Genomic DNA, 25757 nt, shown 5'->3' with positions numbered 1-25757 from the left:
ACTCAATAGACAATAAAACAGAAACAGGCAACATACTTGTTTGCTTTTCTTTATTTTTGTACCATTGTCCTAAAGTTTACATTGCAGCTTGAGGATAAAGACGTCTCAAGAGTCTCTCATTCGCTCACACAAACACGCACACGATACGTCGTCTCACATACAAATTGCCTCGGTTCCACAAAACATTTTCCACAAAAACATACAGTACGAAAATATAATTTCAAAAGCACTTTACAAAAGACTTGCAATACGATACATTCACTATATAGTATATCAAACTCCCTCCAAAATAAATGCATCTCAGTCACATTACTACATTGTAGGTGTGAGGAATCACACGGATCCTATCCAATAAAATCATGTTTAACGGGTTCTAGTTTGCGTGTCAAAGCTGAGACCAAATGACTCTGTAGCCAAAGAGAGGTACAAATGTGGATACTGGTACAGTGTCCAAAATTACACACATACAAACAAACATGACACCGGATGAATTGGAAAATAACAGGACAGTGAGTCATCTACAATGAGTCACTCACAAATAGGCATCCAATACTTCATTCCCTAGCTCCAGTTTTTGGCATCGAAATTATAGTAGCTACCCATTCATTCAACCTCAAGCCTCTTTTTTTCCAGGAAATCATGGCGACAGTCCAAGATATTAGTGTTTAAAAACAGATCCTGGTCCAAATATATGGAAAATATGGAACAATTTGTCCATATTGAATTTCTGTGTCCCATCTTGGCACCACTTGGTACAAAACGTACCGTGTATTACCATGTTTTTGGACATGTACCATAAAATGCCATATAAATACCATGGTGTACATTTCAAAGAACCATGGAAACACAATCTGATACCATCATTGTACCATAAACAGCACCTTATTTTTCCAAGCTTCATATCTGGAGATTTGGCAGTGCCATTTTTGGTCCATGTTGTTTCATTTGACCAACCCTAACCAAGAAAAACAGACTAGTGGATAGGAAAGCTTACTTGGTCCTTCTTTGCACCAAAGGTTTAAGCTCTTAGCACTTGCTAAAGACATGTTTACTTTTGTAAACCGTGGTATGCTTTATTTGGCCGACAACGGGACAGATGCAAAAATCGTTCAAGAATTAAAGTTGAGAAAATAAATTCAGGCGTAGCTATGCATCTGGCACTATCAAACCGTAATACTAGCAGTAACAATATAAAGTAATGATATAATACTTTTGACAACAAAGATTGTAACAGTAAGACTACAAGCCAAAAGACAGCAGAGCAGCTAAGCGGTCGTGTCATGCTAGCAAGCCGTAGCTTACAATACAAGGCAAGCAGAGGGCTAACAAATACGTTTACACAAACACAACCACGAGGACAGTCCAAAATGTGTCAAAAATAAACAACAGCAACGAGCTAAAACTGACAAAAAATACTGCAAGGCTGAGTACACAAAGAGAAGTTTAGGTCCTCTTTAAGGCTCCTCCGCTAACAGGCACCAAACGGATAGCCAGATGTGACCCGTTGTGTGTTTGGCAGATCATCCATGTTTCTTTTTCAGTTGGGGAAGAATAACTTGGCACTTCTGCACTGCTGGTATAACAGCAGGGGAAAGGGGCTGAATAAATCTGCCCTTCTTTGTCTTTCTTTAAGCTGATGTTGCGTTGTGCATTTTAAATGCGATTACTGTTGGCTTCAACAATAGTGTGTTTTCATTCAGGGATCATTATGTCAAATATTGCTCAGAACTCAAATGCAACTAGACAGAAACCATGTAACCGCTTGCAGTCGTCTGGAGAAGGCCACATGCAGAGAATTCAATTTCACACCGAAGGTGCTGCCTGCATGCCAGCTGCATGCAAAAGAAATCTGGAAAGGTAACTTTACACTGTGTAATGTCAGCCGTTTTGATATTCTTTGTGGAATGTTCTGGAACGACGTGAGTGGAAGTGAGTTTTTCCTGTTTCCTGGTTTGTTTGTCTGAAAGTTGGCAGCTGTATTGTGACCTGAGATCAATGTCCTTCCAATTCAGACAATAAAAGACTGCTTCTCTACAAAGCAAATAAAAATATGAAATGTAATTCAAAAAAGAAGTCCATAAAGATGAGATAAAGTTCTTGTATAAAACATAATATAAATGTTCTGCAAAATATATAATGGAAAATAAAATGTTTGGATAATACAACTTAGCTACTAATATATATAAATGTGTCTTTATATAATTTCATATATACACGTGTCAACATACCTACTTTAGTTTTCACTTAGTAGGTTTGATGAACAAAAAGAAATTATCTAGAATTTCTTAACTCTTCTGATTTGAAACCATTTTCTCTGAATGGTCTTTAAAATCAGAAACAAATGTTTGTCGTGTCCTAATCTTCAGCACAGTAATTTTCATTTATCAGTGACTTTGTCACCTAAATACAAAAAGAAAATAAAAATAAAAATAAAGAATATCTTGAAAAGCAGTAAAGAAATGATATACGTGGAATGTGCAAATGTACAAGTATATCTACATGTATATATAAAATCACGTACATAAGGAGAAAAAAAGTGAAAAAAATAATAATGAAATTAGCATTTGATCCCAGTTTACATATGATCCAGAAATGCAAATGAAAGGATGACTAGGTAAACTTGAAAATGATGGTGTGTGTATCACAGAGGTGGGTGGAAGTTGATGGTGTGATGTCTAAGGCCTTGAGAGGTTTTATAGCTTTTCCCACAGCGACACTTGAAGGGCTTTCTCACACGGATCTGCGTCCTGTGCCCGTTTTTAGCATGGTACTTAATACCATTCACATTCTGAAAGAGAATATAGAAGTAAAAGCGTGAATGAGGGAAAGTCAAAAGCACTTCTAGAAAGAAAAAACATTTATTACAATCTACTACAGGTCTTCCCTACTCTGACAGGAAGAAATCATCTATATTACTTATAATGTGACCAACCACAGCTTTTGTTTTTCTGCATTTTATTTGTAGATGATACTGCAGTTATATGCTATTATTCATTTTTATTATAAAAGACAAAATATAAAAACATTAAATATCTTATACCACAATAATACTTAATATTTCATATATAACAAAATATTTTGAGTTGTGAGTGCAGTACCTTGTATCTTTTCTTGCATCCTGGAACAGGGCATGCGAAGGGTTTCTCATCGCCCCCATTCATGCACATGGAGCTTAGGATGGACTCTGAGCTGATGGCACTTTCTGTAGTCCAGGACTCGTCGCTGTCAGAGTCTTCATACTCCACCTCCTCCTCATCACACTCACTGCCTGAGGCACACCAATAAAGTTAAACTCTTTAATTAGTCATTTATTTGCTTCCTATATTAGCTGATGAAAGAACTAATGAGAACTGAGAAAGCAAATGTGCCCTTTACTCCAATTATCCAGCGTTTCTTCATTAGGAGCATAATGTGTCTTTTTTTTCCCACAGTTCAGGTTAGATTTAATATTTTTAAAAGAACTGCTGTTTATGCAGCACAGATTCAGTTTAATTCAACTGAAACTAACCGGCAGTCCGTTATTTATATTTCTGACTCTTGGCATATTTCTTAACACAGAACATACACTGACATAAAGACAGGCTTATTTTAATGTTCATTAAAAGACAAGCACAGTATGAAACAAACAGGAAATGGACATCACCCAAGCTTGGATTTAAACCCATGGAAACTTTTCGACACAGACACACATTCAAATAGTGTGGCTTTAGGTTTAGTAGGAACTATCTCTCTGACAGCAAATGCAACAAACCACAATTTAGAGGTTAATAAATCAGAAAATTTCAGACTTAATTATAACAAATTAAAAGACATGAGAAATCAGCAGCCGGTAAATTCTCCACGAGTATTACAAACACTCCTAATGAGTTAGAAATATTTCAAATAATTATTTTTATATATATAAATCTAAAGTGTGTCGTATCACAAACACAAGCTCCATTCACCTGTGGGTGTGCTGCTGCGGAAGGAGGATGAGGGCGTGATGGGAGGGGTGACGGGTGGAGTTAGGCTGCCGTTGCTGTGCCGAGGAGGCGTGGCTGTACTGTTACGCGAAACACCTCCAGTGACTGATATAGCAATTTTGGGTTGGACCTTCTTCTTCTGAGTTTCTTGCTCTCTGCGTGCTGCTTCAGTCATGAACCTGAAGAAAAAACAAACAAAAGGCCATGTTAATAGATTGATGTGCAGGTAATGATGCACCTGAGGACTATTGTTCTTGGAATGACAGTGGTTATACAAAACGGAAAAAGCTACAATTGGAAATAGATAACTAAAATATGTGTCAAATACAATTGTCAACCTTTTGTACTGACCTCCCAAGTGTATACCATTGTTACAGAAATTTCCCATTGCACTTTAGTTTAAAATGTCTTGCATATACACTACCAGTCAAAAGATTTTTAATGTTTTTTTAAAGAAGCCTCTTCTGCTCACCAAGACTGCATTTATTTGATCCAAAGTACAGCAAAAACAGTAATATTTTTAAAATATTTTTACTATTTAAAATGAATGTTTTCTATTTGAATATATTTTAACAGTTAATTTATTCCAGTGATTTACTTTACTTTACTTTATTTTCTGTACAGAGGTTCTGGACAGAAATTCATATGCTTCAAATGATGAGAAATTCATATGATTTCAAAGCTGAATTTTCAGCATCATTACTCCAGTCACAGGATCCTTCAGAAATCATTCTAATCTTCTGATTTGCTGCTCAAAAAACATGTTGAAAACAGCTGAGTAGATTTTTTTTAGGTTTCTTTGATGAATAGAAAGTTCGGAAGAACAGCATTTATCTAAAATACTATCAAAATCTTTTGTAACATTATGAATGTCTTTATCATCACTTTTGATCAATTTAAAGCATCCTAAGTATTAATTTCTATAATCCCCCCTCCAAGAAAAGAAAGAAAAATAAATTAATTAAGAAAAATAAATAAATAAATAAAAATTATATATATATATATATATATATATATATACAGTGAGGAAAATAAGTATTTGAACACCCTGCTATTTTGCAAGTTCTCCCACTTAGAAATCATGGAGGGTCTGAAATTGTCATCGTAGGTGCATGTCCACTGTGAGAGACATAATCTAAAAAAAAAAATCCAGAAATCACAATGTATGATTTTTTAACTATTTATTTGTATGATACAGCTGCAAATAAGTATTTGAACACCTGTCTATCAGCTAGAATTCTGACCCTCAAAGGCCTGTTAGTCTGCCTTTAAAATGTCCACCTCCACTCCATTTATTATCCTAAATTAGATGGACCTGTTTGAGGTCGTTAGCTGCATAAAGACACCTGTCCACCCCATACAATCAGTAAGAATCCAACTACTAACATGGCCAAGACCAAAGAGCTGTCCAAAGACACTAGAGACAAAATTGTACACCTCCACGAGGCTGGAAAGGGCTACGGGAAATTGCCAAGCAACTTGGTGAAAAAAGGTCCACTGTTGGAGCAATCATTAGAAAATGGAAGAAGCTAAACATGACTGTCAATCTCCCTCGGACTGGGGCTCCATGCAAGATCTCACCTCGTGGGGTCTCAATGATCCTAAGAAAGGTGAGAAATCAGCCCAGAACTACACGGGAGGAGCTGGTCAATGACCTGAAAAGAGCTGGGACCACCGTTTCCAAGGTTACTGTTGGTAATACACTAAGGCGTCATGGTTTGAAATCATGCATGACACGGAAGGTTCCCCTGCTTAAACCAGGCCTGACTTAAGTTTGCCAATGACCATTTGGATGATCCAGAGGAGTCATGGGAGAAAGTCATGTGGTCAGATGAGACCAAAATAGAACTTTTTGGTCATAATTCCACTAAACGTGTTTGGAGGAAGAAGAATGATGAGTACCATCCAAGAACACCATCCCTACTGTGAAGCATGGGGTGGTAGCATCATGCTTTGGGGTGTTTTTCTGCACATGGGACAGGGCGACTGCACTGTATTAAGGAGAGGATGACCGGGGCCATGTATTGCGAGATTTTGGAGAACAACCTCCTTCCCTCAGTTAGAGCATTGAAGATGGGTCGAGGCTGAGTCTTCTAACATGACAATGACCAAGCACACAGCCAGGATAACCAAGGAGTGGCTCTGTAAGAAGCATATCAAGGTTCTGGCGTGGCCTAGCCAGTCTCAGACCTAAACCCAATAGAGAATCTTTGGAGGAGCTCAAAGCCAGAAACCTGACTGATCTAGAGAAGATCTGTGTGGAGGAGTGGGCCAAAATCCCTCCTGCAGTGTGTGCAAACCTGGTGAAAAACTACAGGAAAGCGTTTGACCTCTGTAATTGCAAACAAAGGCTACTGTACCAAATATTAACATTGATTTTCTCAGGTGTTCAAATACTTATTTGCAGCTGTATCATACAAATAAATAGTTAAAAATCATACATTGTGATTTCTGGATTTTTTTTAGATTATGTCTCTCACAGTGGACATGCACCTCGATGACAATTTCAAACCCCTCCATGATTTCTAAGTGGGAGAACTTGCAAAATAGCAGGGTGTTCAAATACTTATTTTCCTCACTGTATATACACAAACACAGGTGCATCTCAAAATATTTGAATATTGTGAAAAAGTTTTTTGTAACTTATTTCAAAAAGTGAAACTTTCATATATTCTAGATACATTAAATGTAAAGTAAAATATTTCAAAAGTTGTTTTGTTTTAATTTTGATGATTAGAGCTTACAGCTCATGAAAGTCAAAAATCCAATATCTCAAAATATTAGAATATTTCCTAAGATCAATCAAAAAAAGGATTTACAAAACAGAAAAGTTCAAGTTCTTTAAAGTATGTTCATTTATGCACTCAATACCAGGTCGGGGCTCCTTTAGCACAAACCCCAGCATCAGTGAGGTGTGGCATGGAAGCGGTCAGCCTGTGGCACTGCTGAGGCACTATTGAGCCTTCAGCTCGTCTGGATTGTTGGATCTACTGTTTCTCATCTTTCTCTTGATAATATTTCAATCAAGCACAGTGATATCATGGTCAGCAAATCACTTGGAAGTGGTTTTGGCACTGTGGGCAGGTGCTAAAGTCCTGCTGAAAAAGGAAATCAGCATCTTCATAAAGCTTGTCAGCAGATGGAAGCATAAAGTGCTACAAAATCTCCTGGTAGACGGCTGCATTGATGTTGGACTTGATAATACACAATGGACCAACACCAGCAGATGTCACGGCACCCCAAATCATCACTGACTTCGTAAACTTCACACTGGACTTCAAGCAGCTTGGATTCTGTGCCTCTCCAGTCTTCCTCCAGACTCCAGACTCCAAAATGTACTTTTATCTGAAAAGAGGACTTTGGACCACTGAGCAAGAGTCCAGTTCTTTTTCCTCCTTAGCCCAGGTTAGATGCTTCTAACGTTGTTTCTGTTTCAGAAGTGGCTTGGTAGCCCTTTTCCTGAAGACGTCTGAGCGTGGTGACTCTTGATGCACTGACTCCAGCTTCAGTTCTCTCGTTGTGAAGCTCTCCCAAGTGTTTGAATCGGCTTTGCTTGACAGTATTCTCAAGCTTGCAGTCATCCCTGTTGCTTGTGCACCTTTTCTTACCCAATTTCTTCCTTCCAGTCAACTTTGCATTTAATATGCTTTGATACAGCACTCTGTAAACAGCCACACCTTTCAGTAATGACCCTCTGTGACTTAACCTCTTTGTGGAGGATGTCAATGATTGTCTTCTGGACCATTGCTAAGTCGGCAGTCTTCCCCATTATTGTGGTTTCAAAGAACAAGAGATACCCGGAATTTATACAGTAGGGATGGTCATTTAATGAAACTCAAATGTAAATATTCTAATATTTTGAGATATTTTTTACTGTAAGCTCTAATCCTCAAAATTAAAACAAAATAACTTTTGAAATGTTTTACTTTACATGTAATGAATCTAGAATATATGAAAGTTTCACTTTTTGAAACGTTACAATTTTTTTTTTTAACTTTTTCATGATATTCTAATTTTTTTAGATGCACCTGTATATATATTGACTCCAAGCATTTGAATGGTATAGTGTATAAATGTTACAAAAGCTTTTTATTTTGGATAAATGCTAATCATTGGGTCTTTCTATTCATCAAACAGTCCTGAAAAAAAATGTACTCATCTGTTTTAAATATTGATGATGATAATAATAATAATAATAATAATAATAAATTACATTTTAAAATATATTCAAATAGAAAGCAGTTATTTTAAATAGTAAAAATATTTCACAATATTGCTGCTTTTGCTGTATTTTGGATCAAATAAATGTTCAAAAACGTTTGACTGGTAGTGTAAGTATGCATGTGTGTAAGATGATAATACATTTTTATGTAAAAGTGTGTGTATGTATATATAATGTATAGAAATATATACTACCATTCAAAAGTTAAGGGCTGGTAAGATGTTTTTATGTTTTAAGTCTTTTATGCTCACCAAGGGTGCATTTAAAAATAAAAATAGAGTATTATTTTAACATATTACAATTTAAAAAATACATTTTTATAGATTTTAAAACAATTTATTCCTTTGATGGCAAAGCTGAATTTTCAGCAGCCATTACTCCAGTCTTTTGTGTCACATGATCCTGAACAGTGTTGAGCACTTTACTTTAAAAAAGTAATTAGTTATAGTTACTAGTTACTTCTCACAAATAGTAACTGAGTTAGTTACTGAGTTACATCATTATAAAAGTAACTAATTACCAGGAAAAGTAACTATTGCGTTACTTTAAAAAAAAAATTCAAACGTCAAATAACTTTGGATGCCCCAAATATTAAATGTTAAATTAATGAAATGGACACTAAAAAGAATAAATTATTATTATAAAACATTGTACATTAATCTACACTATTTATCTACTGACACTTAGTATCAGTCAGTCAAGCATTATAATATAATATTATGATAATTTAATATTATATGATGATAGAACTTTAGTAATTAGACCAAGGATGAATGCATATTTGTCATCGATATAAAACGCCCTAAGGATTAATGAGCTGCTGAGTTCATGAATATTAATCACGTTGTCTGCGTTCGCTCGAATTGATTTGCTGAAATCAAAACAGGGACGATAATATGTGAGCGCCAGCCAATGAGATTGTCGCTTGCGCATTAGTTCCGCCCACTACCAGAGAAACCGGCAGTTCTTAAAAGCTGAAGAATTCCAAAGGAACTCTGTTATTTTGACAGGAAAATACAACAAAGAATATCTTTTACATGTAGCCCGTCAATTCTGCATGTTATGAAAGACTCTCTTGCTCTGTATCTTTCTTTGCGTGTGTGTATGTGAGAGAAAGCGACGGCGAGTCGTGCGCCTTCACACTAGAGTTTATGGCACGTCAAATACAGCTACACTGCGCATCCATTCAGATGAACTGAAAAATTTAATTCTAATAATATAATATAGTAACGCCACATTTTATTGTCAGTAACGGTAACGGCGTTGTAACGGGGGAAACAGTAATTCGTTTGATTACTCGTTACTGAAAAAAATTACGCCGTTAGTAACGCCGTTTATTTATAACGCCGTTATTCCCATCACTGATCCTGAATGATGCTCAAGAAACATTTATTAATATTATCAGTGTTAAAACAGTTATGCTGCTAAATTTTGTGGAAACTATGATACTTTTTTTTCAAGATTATTTGATAAATAGAAAGTTCAAAAGAAAAGTGTTTATTTGAATATTTTTTAACATTAAAAAAATCTTCAGTCACATTTTTAATGCATCTTTGCTAAATGAAATTAACTCGCTTAAAAAAAAAAAACTACCCAAACTTTGAATGGTAGTGCATTTATTCATATTTTTACTACACAAATTAGTAAATACATATTTCAACATACCTATTAATGTAGCTCAGAGCAACATATGTGGGCTGCTGCAGCTCCTGCCTCTCCAGAACTCTGGGATCTGTGTCTGAGAGAGGAAATCACATTAGACTGCAAAACACAGGATAAAGCTGAAGATAAAGATGTGCACATATAGGTCAAGCCAAAGGCTGTGTATGCTGTATTACACCAATGCTCACAGACAAAGCAGCAGCTTGAAACAGTGTTTTGTGCTTACTGTATGTTCATCAAACAAGCACCCCTAATGCCCTGCAGGCCCAACCCAACCACACCACCACCACACTTTTTCCATTCTACTTGTGACAGCAGGCAGCTTCCATTGCCTGAGGCCACCAGGCAATGCTTCAAAGGCTCCTCTGCCAACTGAGTGTGAGAGTGTGTGTGTGTGTGTGTGTGTGTGTGTGTCTGGTTATAGTCTGAATCATGGCCTGAGACTGCCCTCATGTGGCAAAGAGTTCCATCTGATGACACTGATCAGGATTTACCTTATTTGTACACATTCAAAATGTTAGTTAACGAAGACATTACCACACTGTATGTGTTTGAGAGTGTGTGTGTGAATTGTAGGATGTTAATTGCTGCTTAGAGCTCATTAAAACATAAATGGTGCACAGAAGACCTCACAAAGAGAAAAAGACACTGCTGTGTATGTGTGTGCGTGTGTGTTTAGCTGGCACATTCTGCACAATTATTTTCAATGACCATGTGGAGAAAGTAGAAAAGAAAAGCATTTTTTTGTTGTTTTTTTTGCATTCAAATGGGTTGCATTGCATGAGTGTGTGCAGTTATATTTGTGTATAACAGGCAGTGTATATAATAGGTCCCATATGTCTAAATGAGGTATTACTCAAAGCCATTAAAAGCATTCCACCACGTTCACTTAACCATTATTCTCCTTGAACATGGAGAAATGTCTACATGCTCACTTATTGCTTTGTAGAACTTGCCAGATCTCACATGCGAATACATAATCTGTAATAGCATGACTTTAATCCCAAAACACAGATGAATTGTAAAAACAGCACAGAGTAGCTATGTTTCCTTGATGTCTTTTAAGGAAACCAGTCTAGAGTGCTACCTGTGTCTGCTTCTGCCTTAATCTCATCAGAGCGCTTTCTGGTGACTGCACTGCATGGATTAGGCCTTCCTCACCTCATAAAGAGGACACACATTCTCACACACACATTTGTGTATCTCAGGTGGTCCACTGAGGTGGTCTTCAGTGGTTTATTAGTGTTTCCAAATCATTTTACCTGCAGGTGTGCACTTTCAAGCTTAAAATACTTTATGTTTTAAAGCAACTGCGACATTAAAACAAATGAAAATTAATTTAACTAAATGGTTAAAATAAAATACAAAACACAGGAAATACTTATCTGTAGACTATCAAAAGTTTTAAGCTTAGATTTTACATCATTTTAAGCTCGAGTTTTTTAATTGTACCTGCACACCAGCATTTATGCATTTACTTATTTTATATTTATTTTCCCATACGGAATTTACACAAATTAGAGTCACAAATGAACCTTTCTGGAGTTATCTATGAGATCCTTGCAAAACATCACAATTTTATATTCAGTTTGTTGAAAATTAAGAGTTTAGTATGGATGCCTGTTTCTGACACAGAATAAAAAAATAAAGTATCTCACAATTCTGACTTCTTAAAACTGGAAATTGCAAGAGGTAAACTGTGAATTGCGAGAAAACAAATCTAAATTTTGAGATTACATCTCTTTATATCTGATTCTGACTTTCCAAATTGTCTGATAAAAGTGACAGATTTGTTTAGGAAACATACTTCAAAATCTTACTTGCAGCCTTGGTTCACTTTCAATGCATTATATGAAAAGAACAGTTTTTACTGTTAATATCTTCTTTTGTGTTCCACGAAAGAAAATAAGTCATGCAGGTCTTTAAGAACATGAGGGTGAGAAAATGCTGACAGAATTTTCATTTCTGTAGGGTGAATTATTCCTTTAAATCTAAACTTAATTCTAGTATTATGTGTGTAGGGGTGAAGTATAATTACGTGTGCACACCAATGCTCACAGACAAAGCAGCAGCTTGAAACAGTGTTTTGTGCTTACTGTATGTTCATCAAACAAGCACCCTAATGCCCTGCAGGCTCAACCCAACCACACCACCACCACACTTTTTCCATTCTACTTGTGACAGCAGGCAGCTTCCATTGCCTGAGGCCACCAGGCAATGCTTCAAAGGCTCCTCTGCCAACTGAGTGTGAGAGTGTGTGTGTGTGTGTGTGTCTGGTTATAGTCTGAATCATGGCCTGAGACTGCCCTCATGTGGCAAAGAGTTCCATCTGATGACACTGATCAGGATTTACCTTATTTGTACACATTCAAAATGTTAGTTAACGAAGACATTACCACACTGTATGTGTTTGAGAGTGTGTGTGTGAATTGTAGGATGTTAATTGCTGCTTAGAGCTCATTAAAACATAAATGGTGCACAGAAGACCTCACAAAGAGAAAAAAGACACTGCTGTGTATGTGTGTGTGCGTGTGTGTTTAGCTGGCACATTCTGCACAATTATTTTCAATGACCATGTGGAGAAAGTAGAAAAAGAAAAGCATTTTTTTTGTTGTTTTTTTTTGCATTCAAATGGGTCGCATTGCATGAGTGTGTGCAGTTATATTTGTGTATAACAGGCAGTGTATATAATAGGTCCCATATGTCTAAATGAGGTATTACTCAAAGCCATTAAAAGCATTCCACCACGTTCACTTAACCATTATTCTCCTTGAACATGGAGAAATGTCTACATGCTCACTTATTGCTTTGTAGAACTTGCCAGATCTCACATGCGAATACATAATCTGTAATAGCATGACTTTAATCCCAAAACACAGATGAATTGTAAAAACAGCACAGAGTAGCTATGTTTCCTTGATGTCTTTTAAGGAAACCAGTCTAGAGTGCTACCTGTGTCTGCTTCTGCCTTAATCTCATCAGAGCGCTTTCTGGTGACTGCACTGCATGGATTAGGCCTTCCTCACCTCATAAAGAGGACACACATTCTCACACACACATTTGTGTATCTCAGGTGGTCCACTGAGGTGGTCTTCAGTGGTTTATTAGTGTTTCCAAATCATTTTACCTGCAGGTGTGCACTTTCAAGCTTAAAAATACTTTATGTTTTAAAGCAACTGCGACATTAAAAACAAATGAAAATTAATTTAACTAAATGGTTAAAATAAAATACAAAACACAGGAAATACTTATCTGTAGACTATCAAAAGTTTTAAGCTTAGATTTTACATCATTTTAAGCTCGAGTTTTTTAATTGTACCTGCACACCAGCATTTATGCATTTACTTATTTTATATTTATTTTCCCATACGGGAATTTACACAAATTAGAGTCACAAATGAACCTTTCTGGAGTTATCTATGAGATCCTTGCAAAACATCACAATTTTATATTCAGTTTGTTGAAAATTAAGAGTTTAGTATGGATGCCTGTTTCTGACACAGAATAAAAAAATAAAGTATCTCACAATTCTGACTTCTTAAAACTGGAAATTGCAAGAGGTAAACTGTGAATTGCGAGAAAACAAATCTAAATTTTGAGATTACATCTCTTTATATCTGATTCTGACTTTCCAAATTGTCTGATAAAAAGTGACAGATTTGTTTAGGAAACATACTTCAAAATCTTACTTGCAGCCTTGGTTCACTTTCAATGCATTATATGAAAAGAACAGTTTTTTACTGTTAATATCTTCTTTTGTGTTCCACGAAAGAAAATAAGTCATGCAGGTCTTTAAGAACATGAGGGTGAGAAAATGCTGACAGAATTTTCATTTCTGTAGGGTGAATTATTCCTTTAAATCTAAACTTAATTCTAGTATTATGTGTGTAGGGGTGAAGTATAATTACGTGTGCCAGGTGCAGAAGGGAGGGCAGAGTTAATGTTTTCCAATTTTATGATTTCCCTTCACCTAGAAAATGGAGGCACACAAGGTCTTTCCACAGGAAACGTAGCAAGGAAATACAAGCAGAAAAAAACACACACACACGAACACTTAACATTCAGTGCCTCTTAAACTGAACGCCCCAGAGTTAATTTTCACATTTAGCAAAATCATAAACTTCCAATAACAGCCGTCATAATTCAGTACAAACAACAACCATCCTTACGACAGCAGGAAGTAGAGTTGAAAGCACCACTTGTCCCAAGCAGTAGCAGTAATATTGCATTTTAATGGACCACGACCAGTATTAAATCCCTATGAAATCTTTATGTAGGGCTAATAATACTGGGCCCTCTGTGAGGACATTAAAGAACTTTCTCCCATAAACATGCCTTTTATTCACAGTCATATCATTAAATCCTCTGCCTATCAATCCTCACTGGGCTATTTACTGCTGTCCTGCACACTGATTTGGGATCAGGTGGATCTAAATCAGACAGAAATGCATCCCTGTAAGAACACTTTGGAACAGTTGGAAACTTTTTAAAGGGCTCTGAAACCACCAGAAGAGCAAATGTGCCACCCTGTGGTGGAATTCAACACAAAAACCATCAGAAAGCAATATGTGTGTGTCCCTGTAAGTGTGAGTCTGTGCATAAGTCAGAGGAGCCTGGCATGGAGCAGCGATGCAGGAATGCCGGGTTTGTTTTCCAGACGGCTAATTAAAAAGCAGGGGAGTGTTTTAATGCGCTGGAGAGCAGCAGGTCTCCGGATGGAGGGAAAGGGGGGGAGGGGAAGACAGGCGGGAAGGAGGGGATGGAGAGAACTCTAAACGAGGTTGTAATTACACTTCTCAGAGCTCAGCAGGATACAACGCTCCAAACACTTCCGTATGTACACACAAACACACGCAAGCTCAAGGACGAGCACACATATGAAAAGGGAAACAAAAACATAAGCATTCACACACACAAATGCACAGATTATGCACACCAGCACGTCACAAAAAATACATATTATGAAACATCACACACACCAGACAAACACACACTGGGTTTTGGGTGGGACTAGGAAAGCTGGTATAATGGATTTTCCACTGGATCTCACTAATTGCCTCATAAAAAGGCCTGACGAGTCATTTAATGCAACTCTCTCTCTTATAAACACACACACACACACACAATTAAATCATAATGATCTCAGCAGAGCTAAACAGAATTAACTTCTATAATGATCATTTCTTGAAATTAGTTGGTCAACTATTATTGCAACTATTATTTCAGCTAAATGTCCAATAATAATAATAATGATTGTATAAGTTCAGAAAATTATGAAGAACTAGCCTACATATGGTTTCAATGTTCAACATAATATAAAACAGCAAAAAACTGAGGAATTTAAAATGCAATACTTCCCTAATCATGAATATGTCACGATTATTCATTAACAGTATCAACAAAACCTCAAACCTTTAATTGAGAACCGTGTTATTAGCTATACTAGATCATTTTGGCCTCAAAAGAATAAAATTGAGCATTTACAAAGCCTTTCAATACTTTTTGGTTTACATCTAAAATCATCTAGCACTTCCCTCACAGTCTACTACAGCAAACGGATATTGTGTAACAAGCCTGACATCTTCTGGTCACTGAACGAAACTCGTTCAAGTAGCCTATCTAGTACTCCGAATGCCTCATAGTTTTATATTTAAGGTAAAGTTAATAAAACAACAACATTTAATCTATGCTAGGTTAGCGAGAGAACAAAAAAAAAATGTCTGTAGAGTTCCACATAGCGCTGATTTATTGTTTACCTTTAGTTAGTGCACATGAAAGAGCGGCGTTTACGCTAACGGTGACCATTAAAACCATTCCGGCTGATGTTTACTTATCCCTTTCATTGTTTTAATAAAACCTTTTTAGATATTTCACCAAAGTTTAATTTAGTTTTATTTACAGTGTCGCAATACGCAGACGATAAGAGACTACAACAAACCCAGGCCGTAAAGAGTAACTTGGCTTTAAGTTGTTTAAAAAGACGTCATTTGTTGCCTACGACATGCAAATACAATAGATAGGAAATGAAACGGGCATGTCTGAACAAATGTCCACTGCCACAACACTAAACAACACCTTACCTAAATACAGGTCCGATACCCGGAGGACCGACTATCCCGGGAGGGTATGACATCATGCAAAATTCCTTTCGGCCTAGGCAACTATAAACAGATATATCTGTGAACTTTGTGAACTTTCCTTTTAGTGTTTGTTTGTATCTCTTTCTCACACTCATCCTGACGAATATGACGCACAGCTGTGTTTTGACTAAGTTCTGATACCTGCGATAGTTTACCTTTCTGTCAAAAATCTCTTACTTTATTCAGCTATATTTCAAAATATATGATCTAGTCTTCTATACAGGGCAACATGACAGCTCTTTCTTGGTACTGTTTGATTACATAATGTAAATGTCCACAGATCTTATGACAGTCTGCAAACGTCCGTCTAGCGTGTCAAGTGGTAAAAATAACACAATTTTACCACAAGGAGGCAATGTTACATAAGTTTATGTAACTTTATATACACTCGAGAGTCAAAACTGACAGCATTGCAAACTGTAGCCCACAGATATGACTTGATTAATCTAAAAAAACCAACAACAACAAAAAACAATTACGACAAGCAGGATGAGGCAGTTTATCTAATTATTTTACAATGTTAACAGTATATTGAATAACTGAAGAAATGAAAATGCATATACGCCATTTGCATTGAGATGAAATAGCTTTGATTAGGCCTATTAAAAAAATTAAATGAAAGAATCAGCATGCAATACACAAACAACATCATATGGAAGTCAAATAAGGTAAGCAAGTGGCAACATTGCAAAATCAAATTGCAAGAAAACACTAGGTGTGACAAAGGAACCGACTGACCAAACACCAGCATGACGTCTTAACATCTGAAACGACGTTGTTTGTTACAGTGTAATAACGCACTATATTCTGGAAGTAATTGTGTAACCTCAATTGAGTAAACCTGTCTGTTTGCCTAATATCCCTTAAATGACTTTGAGGAAAAGTGTTCACTCATCTAACTCTCAAACAGCTTACCTGAAGCATATTAGTGAAAGGTATAAACAAAATAAATAAAAAATCATTAATAACTGATGAATGCACAATAATAATATTTCACCTAACACTACTAATAAAACACACTGAAAATGAATGGCTAACACTGATATATTATGCAAAATGGGTCTAAATAGCTTTTACTGCTAAGACAGGGCTTCTTAAATACAGCATCAGGGCTTCTGAGATTACACTTAAGGTCAAAGGTCATTCAAGGCCATAAATTGTACAGCTAGTTTCAAAGAACCTTTTTTTAAATTGGTTTGTAAGCATTTTACCCATTTTTATCACTTTATGTCAGTAAAATAATCAACTATTGCCTAAACAATGACCTGCCATCACCAATACGTCGTTTGTTACATGCGTGTATGATTTCCTAAAGCGATGAAAGAGAGGAAGAGTTGGAGACAATCGTGGGATGTAATTCAGGAGATGTAGACAGAGTCTGTATCCTACTCTATATGCCAGCTGTCTAAAATATAGGCTGTCCCTGTAAAGTTTTAACATTAATCACCCCTTGAAAACACTAGTAGTACAGGACAAATTAGTTCTAACTCAAGCATCTTCAATTTGAATGAATTTTAACAATCATCTTCATGGCTGGCAAACTGCCAGACCAAGCCACTGCATGGGGTCTACACTCAATAGGATTATTATTGATTAGTAGTATTAATGATCTGCATGGAGGGCTAGGGGGGTCTTTCATTGTTGTGCTCATTAAAACAAGAGCTCTGAGGTCAAATCCCTAACCCCAATAGTCAGATCTGTGACTCCTGAGGGAAATCAGGCTAGCTGATCTTTTATGAGGCCACAGTGACAGACACACAGGGGTGCAGGTGTGTTTCATTCTGACGGATGCCTTCCATTGTGACAGCTGCAGTCACTATGAAGAGAATCTGAGTGAAGCACTGCCATCAGAATAGATATGAGCAGCACAGCAAAGCACTACATATAAGTTAAAACATTCATTTCCATTACAGATCAGCAGTGCATACCTATATTCTATTAAGTACACACAAACAGTCAGAGTAAGGTCAATACTGTACAAGACAATACTGTACACTGTAATGTTTTCACCATTATTTTCTATCTATATTTCTTGAGTTTTCAGTTGATTTTCTTCATCAGTAATTCAATTCAGTTTCAACTTCATTTTTTCTTAAATTCAAGCTGGTAGAAAAAGTGCAATGAATCACTAAACTTTAACGGTGCACCACTTTAATTAAAGTTTTTCATTTTAGTGGGCTTAAAGTTTTACAGTGCACACCTCTTAAACCAAAATGCGCCATTTAATAAATTATTGCAAAAAACAAGATCTGAAAACCAACAACAGATCTCTCTAAATAAAGTTAATTTGGCTTCATATAGTTATAGTGATTCTCTAACATGGGGTTAATTTGAAAAGGTAAGTTTGTATGCTAATCTTAAAGTAACTGTTAAACACCTAAACAGGGATTCATTCCTGTGGACTTGACAGACAGCTTGAATACACAACACTAGCGTAAACAATGGCTCTCCACAGCAAGCGCTAATTACGGTAGACATGGCAAGCCATTTTTACATTTAAACCTTAGTCAGGGACGCTTATTTCATTTTCGACATGAATGAAAATGAGGCTGTGAGGGACAGAAGTACAACCCGTTCAGTGGCTTGAACTGTATATACAAATTGTTCAGCTGAAAAAAAAAAGACAAAAAAAAACTATAGAAAAAAACGTTCAGTACATAATATAAAATATAAAACAAGCTGTGACTTGTGACAATTACATGATCTAAACCTTTATACAGGTGTGTTCCATTGTTAACACTAAGTTTATCCCTCTCATTTTCATTAAATTTAATATGATTAAGGCCCTTACTGTGCGTTCACACCGCCGCCGGCGAGAGCGTCAAAATTCGCTCTGGCCGCGCTGCCAACGACGCTGTAGAAAGATCCGTTGATGCTCTGACGATGGAACGTTTGGTCTTGTATTTAAAGGAGCCGAAAAGGAAAAAAGCATGTTGATCTTGTGCAGACTGACCAAAAGTAGGGTATAAGTTAACCTCATTACATATTTTAATTGTGAAAGTAAGAAATTGATCGATGGAAAGAACTTAATTATAGTTACATGTTTGCTAAAGAAATAAACCAATAAAAGCCATTTGTGTGGTGTGTTTTTTGTGGTCGTGGTTAAGTGCTAGTCTAAATGCAATTGGTCAAACCGGTGTTGTTTTGAGCAAATTAATTGCATTCCGTGCATTGCGTGAAAATGCTTAGGAACTAATGTGGTCGGAACCAAAGTTTACAGGACATGCGTTCTCTGGACTCCTCTCAAGCGGAGGACTTCTACATTTCGATTGGTTGCCGCCCAACCACGTCAATAGCTCATTACCATAAAGTTGACCTGACTTCAACTCTCCTCGACGCCCTCACCGTCCAAGATGCGCCGCGCCGCACCGCTCTCACCGGAGCTCGCCGCCGGCTCACATTGAAAATGAATGACTTCCGGCCACTTTGACGCTCTCGCCGGTGGCAGTGTGAACGCACAGTTAGAATGCAGTTGTCACAATACCAGGGAGTCAAGGAAACCAGGAACGCGGAGACGAGGAATTCACAAAACAAGAGTCTTTAATATCCAACAGGGAAACACAGAGCACAGGCAAGGAAGACATTTAAGGACCGACAAACACTAACTGAAAGGACTGGGGCTTTTAAAGACAGGATAATCAGGGAAAAACGAGACACACCTGGAATCAAATTAGCAATCAACACGAGGGAAAAATTAGGTCACAGGGAGCAAAACAAGACACAGACAGGTCCATAATCCTGACAGCAGTATTGTTACTAGTATATGTTTATTTCTTTATTTTTTAAATTATAGATATTTACACAGTTTTATTATTCCAATAATGACTTGCTGTTTCTAATAATCCATATGGTGACTGTTACTGGTAGCAAATGCCAAAACATTGCCATTAAATTCAATGAGAATCTGTGGTTATATATTCATATTCCATTTATTTAAATATTCAGTATTCATATCAGGGATGTCAATTTTGTCGTCATTTAAATTAACGATCAATTAATCGATTAATCGTTAACCTTACTACTGCAAAATGCTTCTATTGCAGTGGCAAATATTCACCGGCTGACAGGATGTGCAAATCCCACTCAAAACGCAGGCTTTCTCACCCGAATGACAGGGGTTTTAGTCGAAATAAAAGGCTAGTAGCAGGACTGTAAAATGAATAGATTATGATCATTTGATAAAATGAAGAGAGCACGCCCACCGCACTGTAGTACGGATCATTTTACTTGGTTGGCTGTTTCAGATCCCATCACAGAGACCGCTGAACGTGCCTCTTTAAATGGTTTCATTGTACTCGTTGTATTTTAAAATACAATCTCAATGTTTGCAATTGACTTTATTGTCATTTAAATAAAATGATCCCAAATGTAACTGCGGCTTGTGGGACTGCGCCGTGGTCAGAGAACCGCTTCTATCGGCGGTGCTACGGAAAACACTGCTGCTCACATGAAGCATTTTAATGCAAGTATGACACAAGTGAGGTACAAAGCTTTGTTTATAAGAGAAATAATGGGTTAGCAAGCAAATGTTACATCGTGACTATGAGTTTGCATTCATGCTGTTCAATAGCCTACCTGTACATTTAAAGCCATATGCAGCGTTCTGTTCTGCCGATTGGTCACGAATTTCCAGGAATTTTATAATATTTATTGTTTCTTTTCCCAAATCCTCGCCATCTCACCCTCTAATTTCACAGGTTTATTTTATTGTCATTCACTTTTAATCAGTTTTCGCATCTCTTCCTGTGGTAAACATGCAGGGGGAAATGAAAGATTTCGTGGCCATGAATTAAGAATTTGTTCCATTATTTTAGTTAAATCATGGGTTTTCTAAAGAACAAATTAATGAAACAGACAGTGCCCCCAAATTATTAAGTCTAAGGTAGAAACAAATTAAATTACGAATTATAGCCTAAGCCTATATAGCCTATACAGCAGGGTTTCTCAAATCTTTCCCTGGAGGGCCAATCTGCTGCAGAGTTTAGCTCCAACCCTGATCAAACTCACCTACCTGTGATTTTCTAATGATCTTGAAGACTCTGATTAGCATGCTCAGGTGTGTTTGATTAGGGTTAGAGCTAAACTCTGCAGGAGTGGGCAGATTTGAGGATGCCTGCTATATAGGCTATATATCTCTGTCCTGCTCGTGTCCCGCAGCCCTGTCGATGCGCAGAGCCCGGTATGAAACAATTATATCTGGGGAAATTATAATTAAACATGACTTAGTTAATACATTTCAATACAAAATAAATGTATATTGTTTCTGTTTTAATGTACTTTTAAAGTTTGGATCACATTAAAAGCGTAATTTGTACGTTAGTGTATAATTTTCGCCAAAGATCCAGCACCGTCACCAGCACTCACAGCCGCATGTAAATGTTTTGCGCATGAGCCGTATGCACCCCAAAAATTAAACTGCTTAATCGACCAACGATAGCTTTAATCGACTGCATCTCTTTATACAATTAATCGTTGACATCCCTAATTCATATGCATTCCACTACTACTAGCAACTATTCTACACACTCTCAGAAATAAAGGTACAAAAGCTGTCACTGGGGCGGTACCTTTTCAAAAGATACACCTTTGTACCTATTAGGTTCAAATATGTACACCTTAAGTACTAATATGTACCTTTAAGGTACCAAAATGGACCCTTTAGGTACAAACATGTACCTTTTGAAAAGGTACCGCCCCGGTGACAGCTTTTGCACCTTTATTTCTGAGAGTGCAGGAATACAGTGTTTAATAAATATGTAATAGTGTCTATTCAATTAGTACTATAACACTGAAACAGATATTAATAACTATCCTATGTGCTATTATGTAATGATTAAACATTCTCTATCGGAATAAGCACTAGTAGTGCATTTCATTGTAACACAGTGAACTAGAATACTGTAATATAGAGAAACTGAAAAAAATATATTATTATTTATATTAGTCACTATTGGACAACTTTTATTCATTAACCTAAAAGTATGAACACTGCTAACAACAAAATTAGGTATTAGTTTCAAGCAATACATGTTAAAACAGCTTGCCACAAGTACATACAGGCCTAGATCTAAACAGAGCAGCGTCTGGTAACCGTGCACGAACCCGTGCACCCGTCGCTGAAACCTGCTTATGAGTATCTATCGCCTCTTAATTAAACCGAGTCAACTCTAATGCTATTACATTTGCAGCGAGTTCGTACAAGTGAATTAGCGCGTCACTGCATAGAACCCAGCCAAATGCACGGCGCAGAGATGCGCCTTCTCGCCGCTTCAGAGCGGCTGCTTAGCGGGACAGCAGGCCGAAACCGGAGCGCCACTCACCGATGTGGTTATCTTCGATGTGAACGATGAGCTCGCCCAGGGACTCGAAATGCAGCCCGCAACCGCCAAACCGGCAAACATTGGAAAAGAAGGAGGCAGCCGCGACGCCCGTCATAATGGATGTGTTGGCAGAGGTCCGTGAGCTTGCAGACCGGCGAAGGCAGAGGCTGTGCGGGATGGGGGTGAGCAAATAGCCGGCAGCTCGTTGCAGCAGCGGCGGCGGTGATTGCAGCTGGAGCTGTTTAGACGGCTGCCAGCCAATGGGAGGGGGATGGGGGGCAAAGCAGCATGACGGAGGAGCAGGAGCAGGAGGAGGAGGAGGAGGAGGGACCGGGGAAACAAACATGCTGCTGTTCACCTGAGCGGAGAAAGACGAGGAATGCTTGAATGAGAAGGGCTACATAAGCAACTGTATTATTGATTATTTCAGTGCACCTTTTGCTATCCTGCCAGCTTGGATTTAAAAGTGTGAGGTTTATTAGTCCCACTGCCTGCGAATGCAAAAACGGTTAACTTTTTACCTAATACACTAAAATGACCATTATTACCACAGAAAGGCTACTGGTTCTGTGACTCTTCCACGTGTTTATAAACCAATCCGTAGTAATGCATTGGTCTTTAATTTCACACCTTTGTTGTTTGTATATGTAAATTTGTATGTTGTAGTTTGTATGTGTAAATTAAATTTACTGTAGAGTACATTGTTGTAAGAGCATATATTTCATGTATTTTAGGATTGTTTATATAATTTCATACTTGCATTAATTTTATGTATAATATATACTAATTTTAAAACATTTTATGTTTATTTTTGTCAAATATAAGTAAAAGATGATTTCAGAAGAAAAGTGCTTTTACTTTCAACTGTAAAAGACCTGTTCATTGGTTAATTGTGCATAAATACAGTGAAAAACTGTAGTAGATCTAATATATTTTGTGTAAATTTACTGTAAAATTCTGTTAAAAGTACAGTTTGTGGAAAAAGAACAAGTTGTCTAATAATTTACAGTGAAATACTGTAAATAGACATTCCCAGAATTCCTTGAGTGACAGTTTGTATTTAATGGTATTCAGTTATAGGGTTTTATGTTACAAATCATGTTTATTTGTGCCACAACATTGTGTACCTTCTAATTAGTATTTACCACAGCTTGTAGAAAAGCTATTGTGATGAACTTTGATTAATCATGAGTCTTTCTCTTTACCACCTGTTCGACAGTAAAAGTATAAAACTGATTTTACTAGCAGCATGACCCAGCATGACCTAATTTAGCATGTAAAATGATAAAAATAACAGGATTTATTATAAGTGGGTAACACTTTATTTTAAGGTGTCCTTGTTACACATTTAACATGTACATAGGCTACTATTATAATAACAATACATTATGCATAATTACATGCAAGTAACTCTAAAACAAACCCTAACAATATAGTAACCATACGGCCTAGTTAATTATTACTCAGTACTTAAATGTATCATTGCACTGTAACAAGGACACCTTAAAATATAGTGTAACCCTACAGTTCAGTGATTGTAATTAACATTTGTGTGTAGTAAATATACACATATATATGAGTGTGTGTATGTAGTATATATATATATATATATATATATATATATATATATATACAGGGGTGGCATACTTAAATATGAATGTATCTAACTTCTATGCCACTTTTGCAGCATAATATGTCATTAAACACTCAGTTTTGGATTAATGTAAATGTATGACCACCATCTCAACTCTTTCAGTGCATTTTTTTTTTCAGCTGGAAAAAAGAACGTACAATTACAACAAATACTGTGTAAACATGCATATTTGAATCCAACTACACAATAGAATGTCGTGTGACTCATTTATAATTTGTCATATTAGACCTATAAAATGAATTATTTAACTAAAGAAAAATGTCAACCTCCCACCTCTTTAAAACTTCGGCAAGACTGGGAATCTGTCAGGTGTGACACAAGCATCGCATCCATGTAAGGTACTGTGTTCACAAAGAGCAGGAGGAATGTCCCTTTGATCAGCCTGTGACAGTGACCGTGTGTTGACCATCACTTGTTAATCAACCGTTAAATCTCCCTGTTATAAATGTTCTCTGCCGTTGGCCTATGTAAATAAGTGAGAGACTAAATGACCAAATATTTTCCATGCCGCTGTTTTCAAACAAATAGACTTGCATAAACATTTACTCCTGAAATACAATATTTTCTCCTCAGATTTATAGTTTTGTGCTTATGCAGTATATACGATCAAATCCCGAGAATCAAAAAGCTCATAAACCTACAGACAACTGTTTGGGACATACCATATAATGTTATAATGTAAAGCCAGCCAGATGTTAGTAAATGCAACCATCTGCCTCAAACAAGATAGACCTAAGCAGATACCAGATGCAAGAAACTGTGAGGAGGTCGTGCCAGGTCGAACAACATGACTGAACAATATCAAAGGGCTCAGGATTCATCTAGTTCCAAATTTTTGATTGATCAAATACAGTATCACTCATGTGCAGTAAATCTTAGAAACTTTTGAAGATCTACCTTGAGACATTGAAGTATTACAAAGGATCATGTGAAAATGTACAAACAGACGTGTGACCTGCTACACACTGTATATTCATTCACAAACAACCAAAACTTCCAAAAATTTGAGAAAACATTAAAAGAATAACCACATATAGCTCTGATGTCAGAGTCAACATTTCATTTTAATATCTGTAATTAATTGTTGCTGTTCCTCTTTTGTAAATCAGTTAAATTGTGCATCAATTTAAATGTTATTTTTATGTTTTGTTAATTAGCAAAAATCACCAATTTCTTTAAATGGTGAAACAAAGGTGAACTTGACACAGTTCCTTTTTAAGATGAATTATATCATGGGAGAAACATGGATGATGTCATATGAGACTTGTGGGTGCATGTCCTCTGCTGCATTGTCTCTGTGTGTGAATGATTCATACTCATAGATGTAGGAGTCAGCTAAGGCTGGAGTTTGATGTGACATCATTACTACTTCCTGTTTTGTGGTGTTGCTGGGGAAACAGCTACTAGCATTCTGAGTTAGAGCACCACTAATGAATCACGCTCTCTTTCTCTCCCTCCCACTTGTTCTGCCTTTTTGTTTCACTCTTTCCCTAGTGCTTACCACAAAAGGACCACGCTGTTCTGAACATCAGACACACCCCTTAGTTTTACAATAATCTTAATGTATCCACATTCTGTCATATATTTGAAATCATGACATCTGTTTTCAGTAGTTTAACACAATGTGGTTAGACACTGTATTAAACTTCGAAAATGTGTCGTTTGTGAACTTATCAAGATATATTCTTTACTGAATATGAAAAGCTTAAAAATCTTGGCATCTGTTTTTCCTCCTTAATGTCATCATATAAAACATCTCTGACAGATGGTGTCACTTTGTGGCTTTACATTTTTGTT

General features: G+C 36.8%; 1 protein-coding gene across 2 annotated transcripts; it reads right to left on the bottom strand.

The window, feature by feature from the left end:
- Positions 1–79: 79 nt before the first annotated feature.
- On the bottom strand, positions 80–23863 carry jazf1a (JAZF zinc finger 1a). Of its 2 annotated transcripts, XR_009267266.1 has the most exons (6): positions 22307–23863; positions 9850–9922; positions 3945–4141; positions 3099–3268; positions 2229–2788; positions 80–2031 (listed from the first exon to the last, which is right to left on the bottom strand). XR_009267266.1 is itself a non-coding variant. In XM_058753499.1 (5 exons), exons 1-5 carry the CDS (start codon positions 22650–22652, stop codon positions 2642–2644), a joined length of 933 nt encoding a protein of 310 aa, XP_058609482.1. In that variant the 5' UTR covers positions 22653–23863; the 3' UTR covers positions 80–2641. The 2 variants fall into 2 exon arrangements, 1 of the variants encoding a protein (XP_058609482.1); XM_058753499.1 differs by having other exon boundaries at positions 80–2788.
- Positions 23864–25757: the final 1894 nt, after the last annotated feature.

Source organism: Onychostoma macrolepis, chromosome 19 (assembly GCF_012432095.1).
Source record: "Onychostoma macrolepis isolate SWU-2019 chromosome 19, ASM1243209v1, whole genome shotgun sequence".
Lineage (NCBI taxonomy): Eukaryota > Metazoa > Chordata > Actinopteri > Cypriniformes > Cyprinidae > Onychostoma > Onychostoma macrolepis.
The sequence above is the reverse complement of the archived record's forward strand: the minus strand, read 5'-3'. Positions and strand labels throughout refer to the sequence as shown.

Coding starts and splice junctions, on each gene's coding strand:
- jazf1a (XM_058753499.1), bottom strand. CDS start 22,652: ATGTTTGTTTCCCCGGTCCCTCCTCCTCCTCCTCCTCCTGCTCCTGCT. Junction 4,142..9,849: donor GCTCTGAGCTACATTAATAG/GTATGTTGAAAT, acceptor TTTTTTCTTCAG/GTTCATGACTGAAGCAGCAC. Junction 3,269..3,944: donor CCGCAGCAGCACACCCACAG/GTGAATGGAGCT, acceptor GGTGTGCCTCAG/GCAGTGAGTGTGATGAGGAG.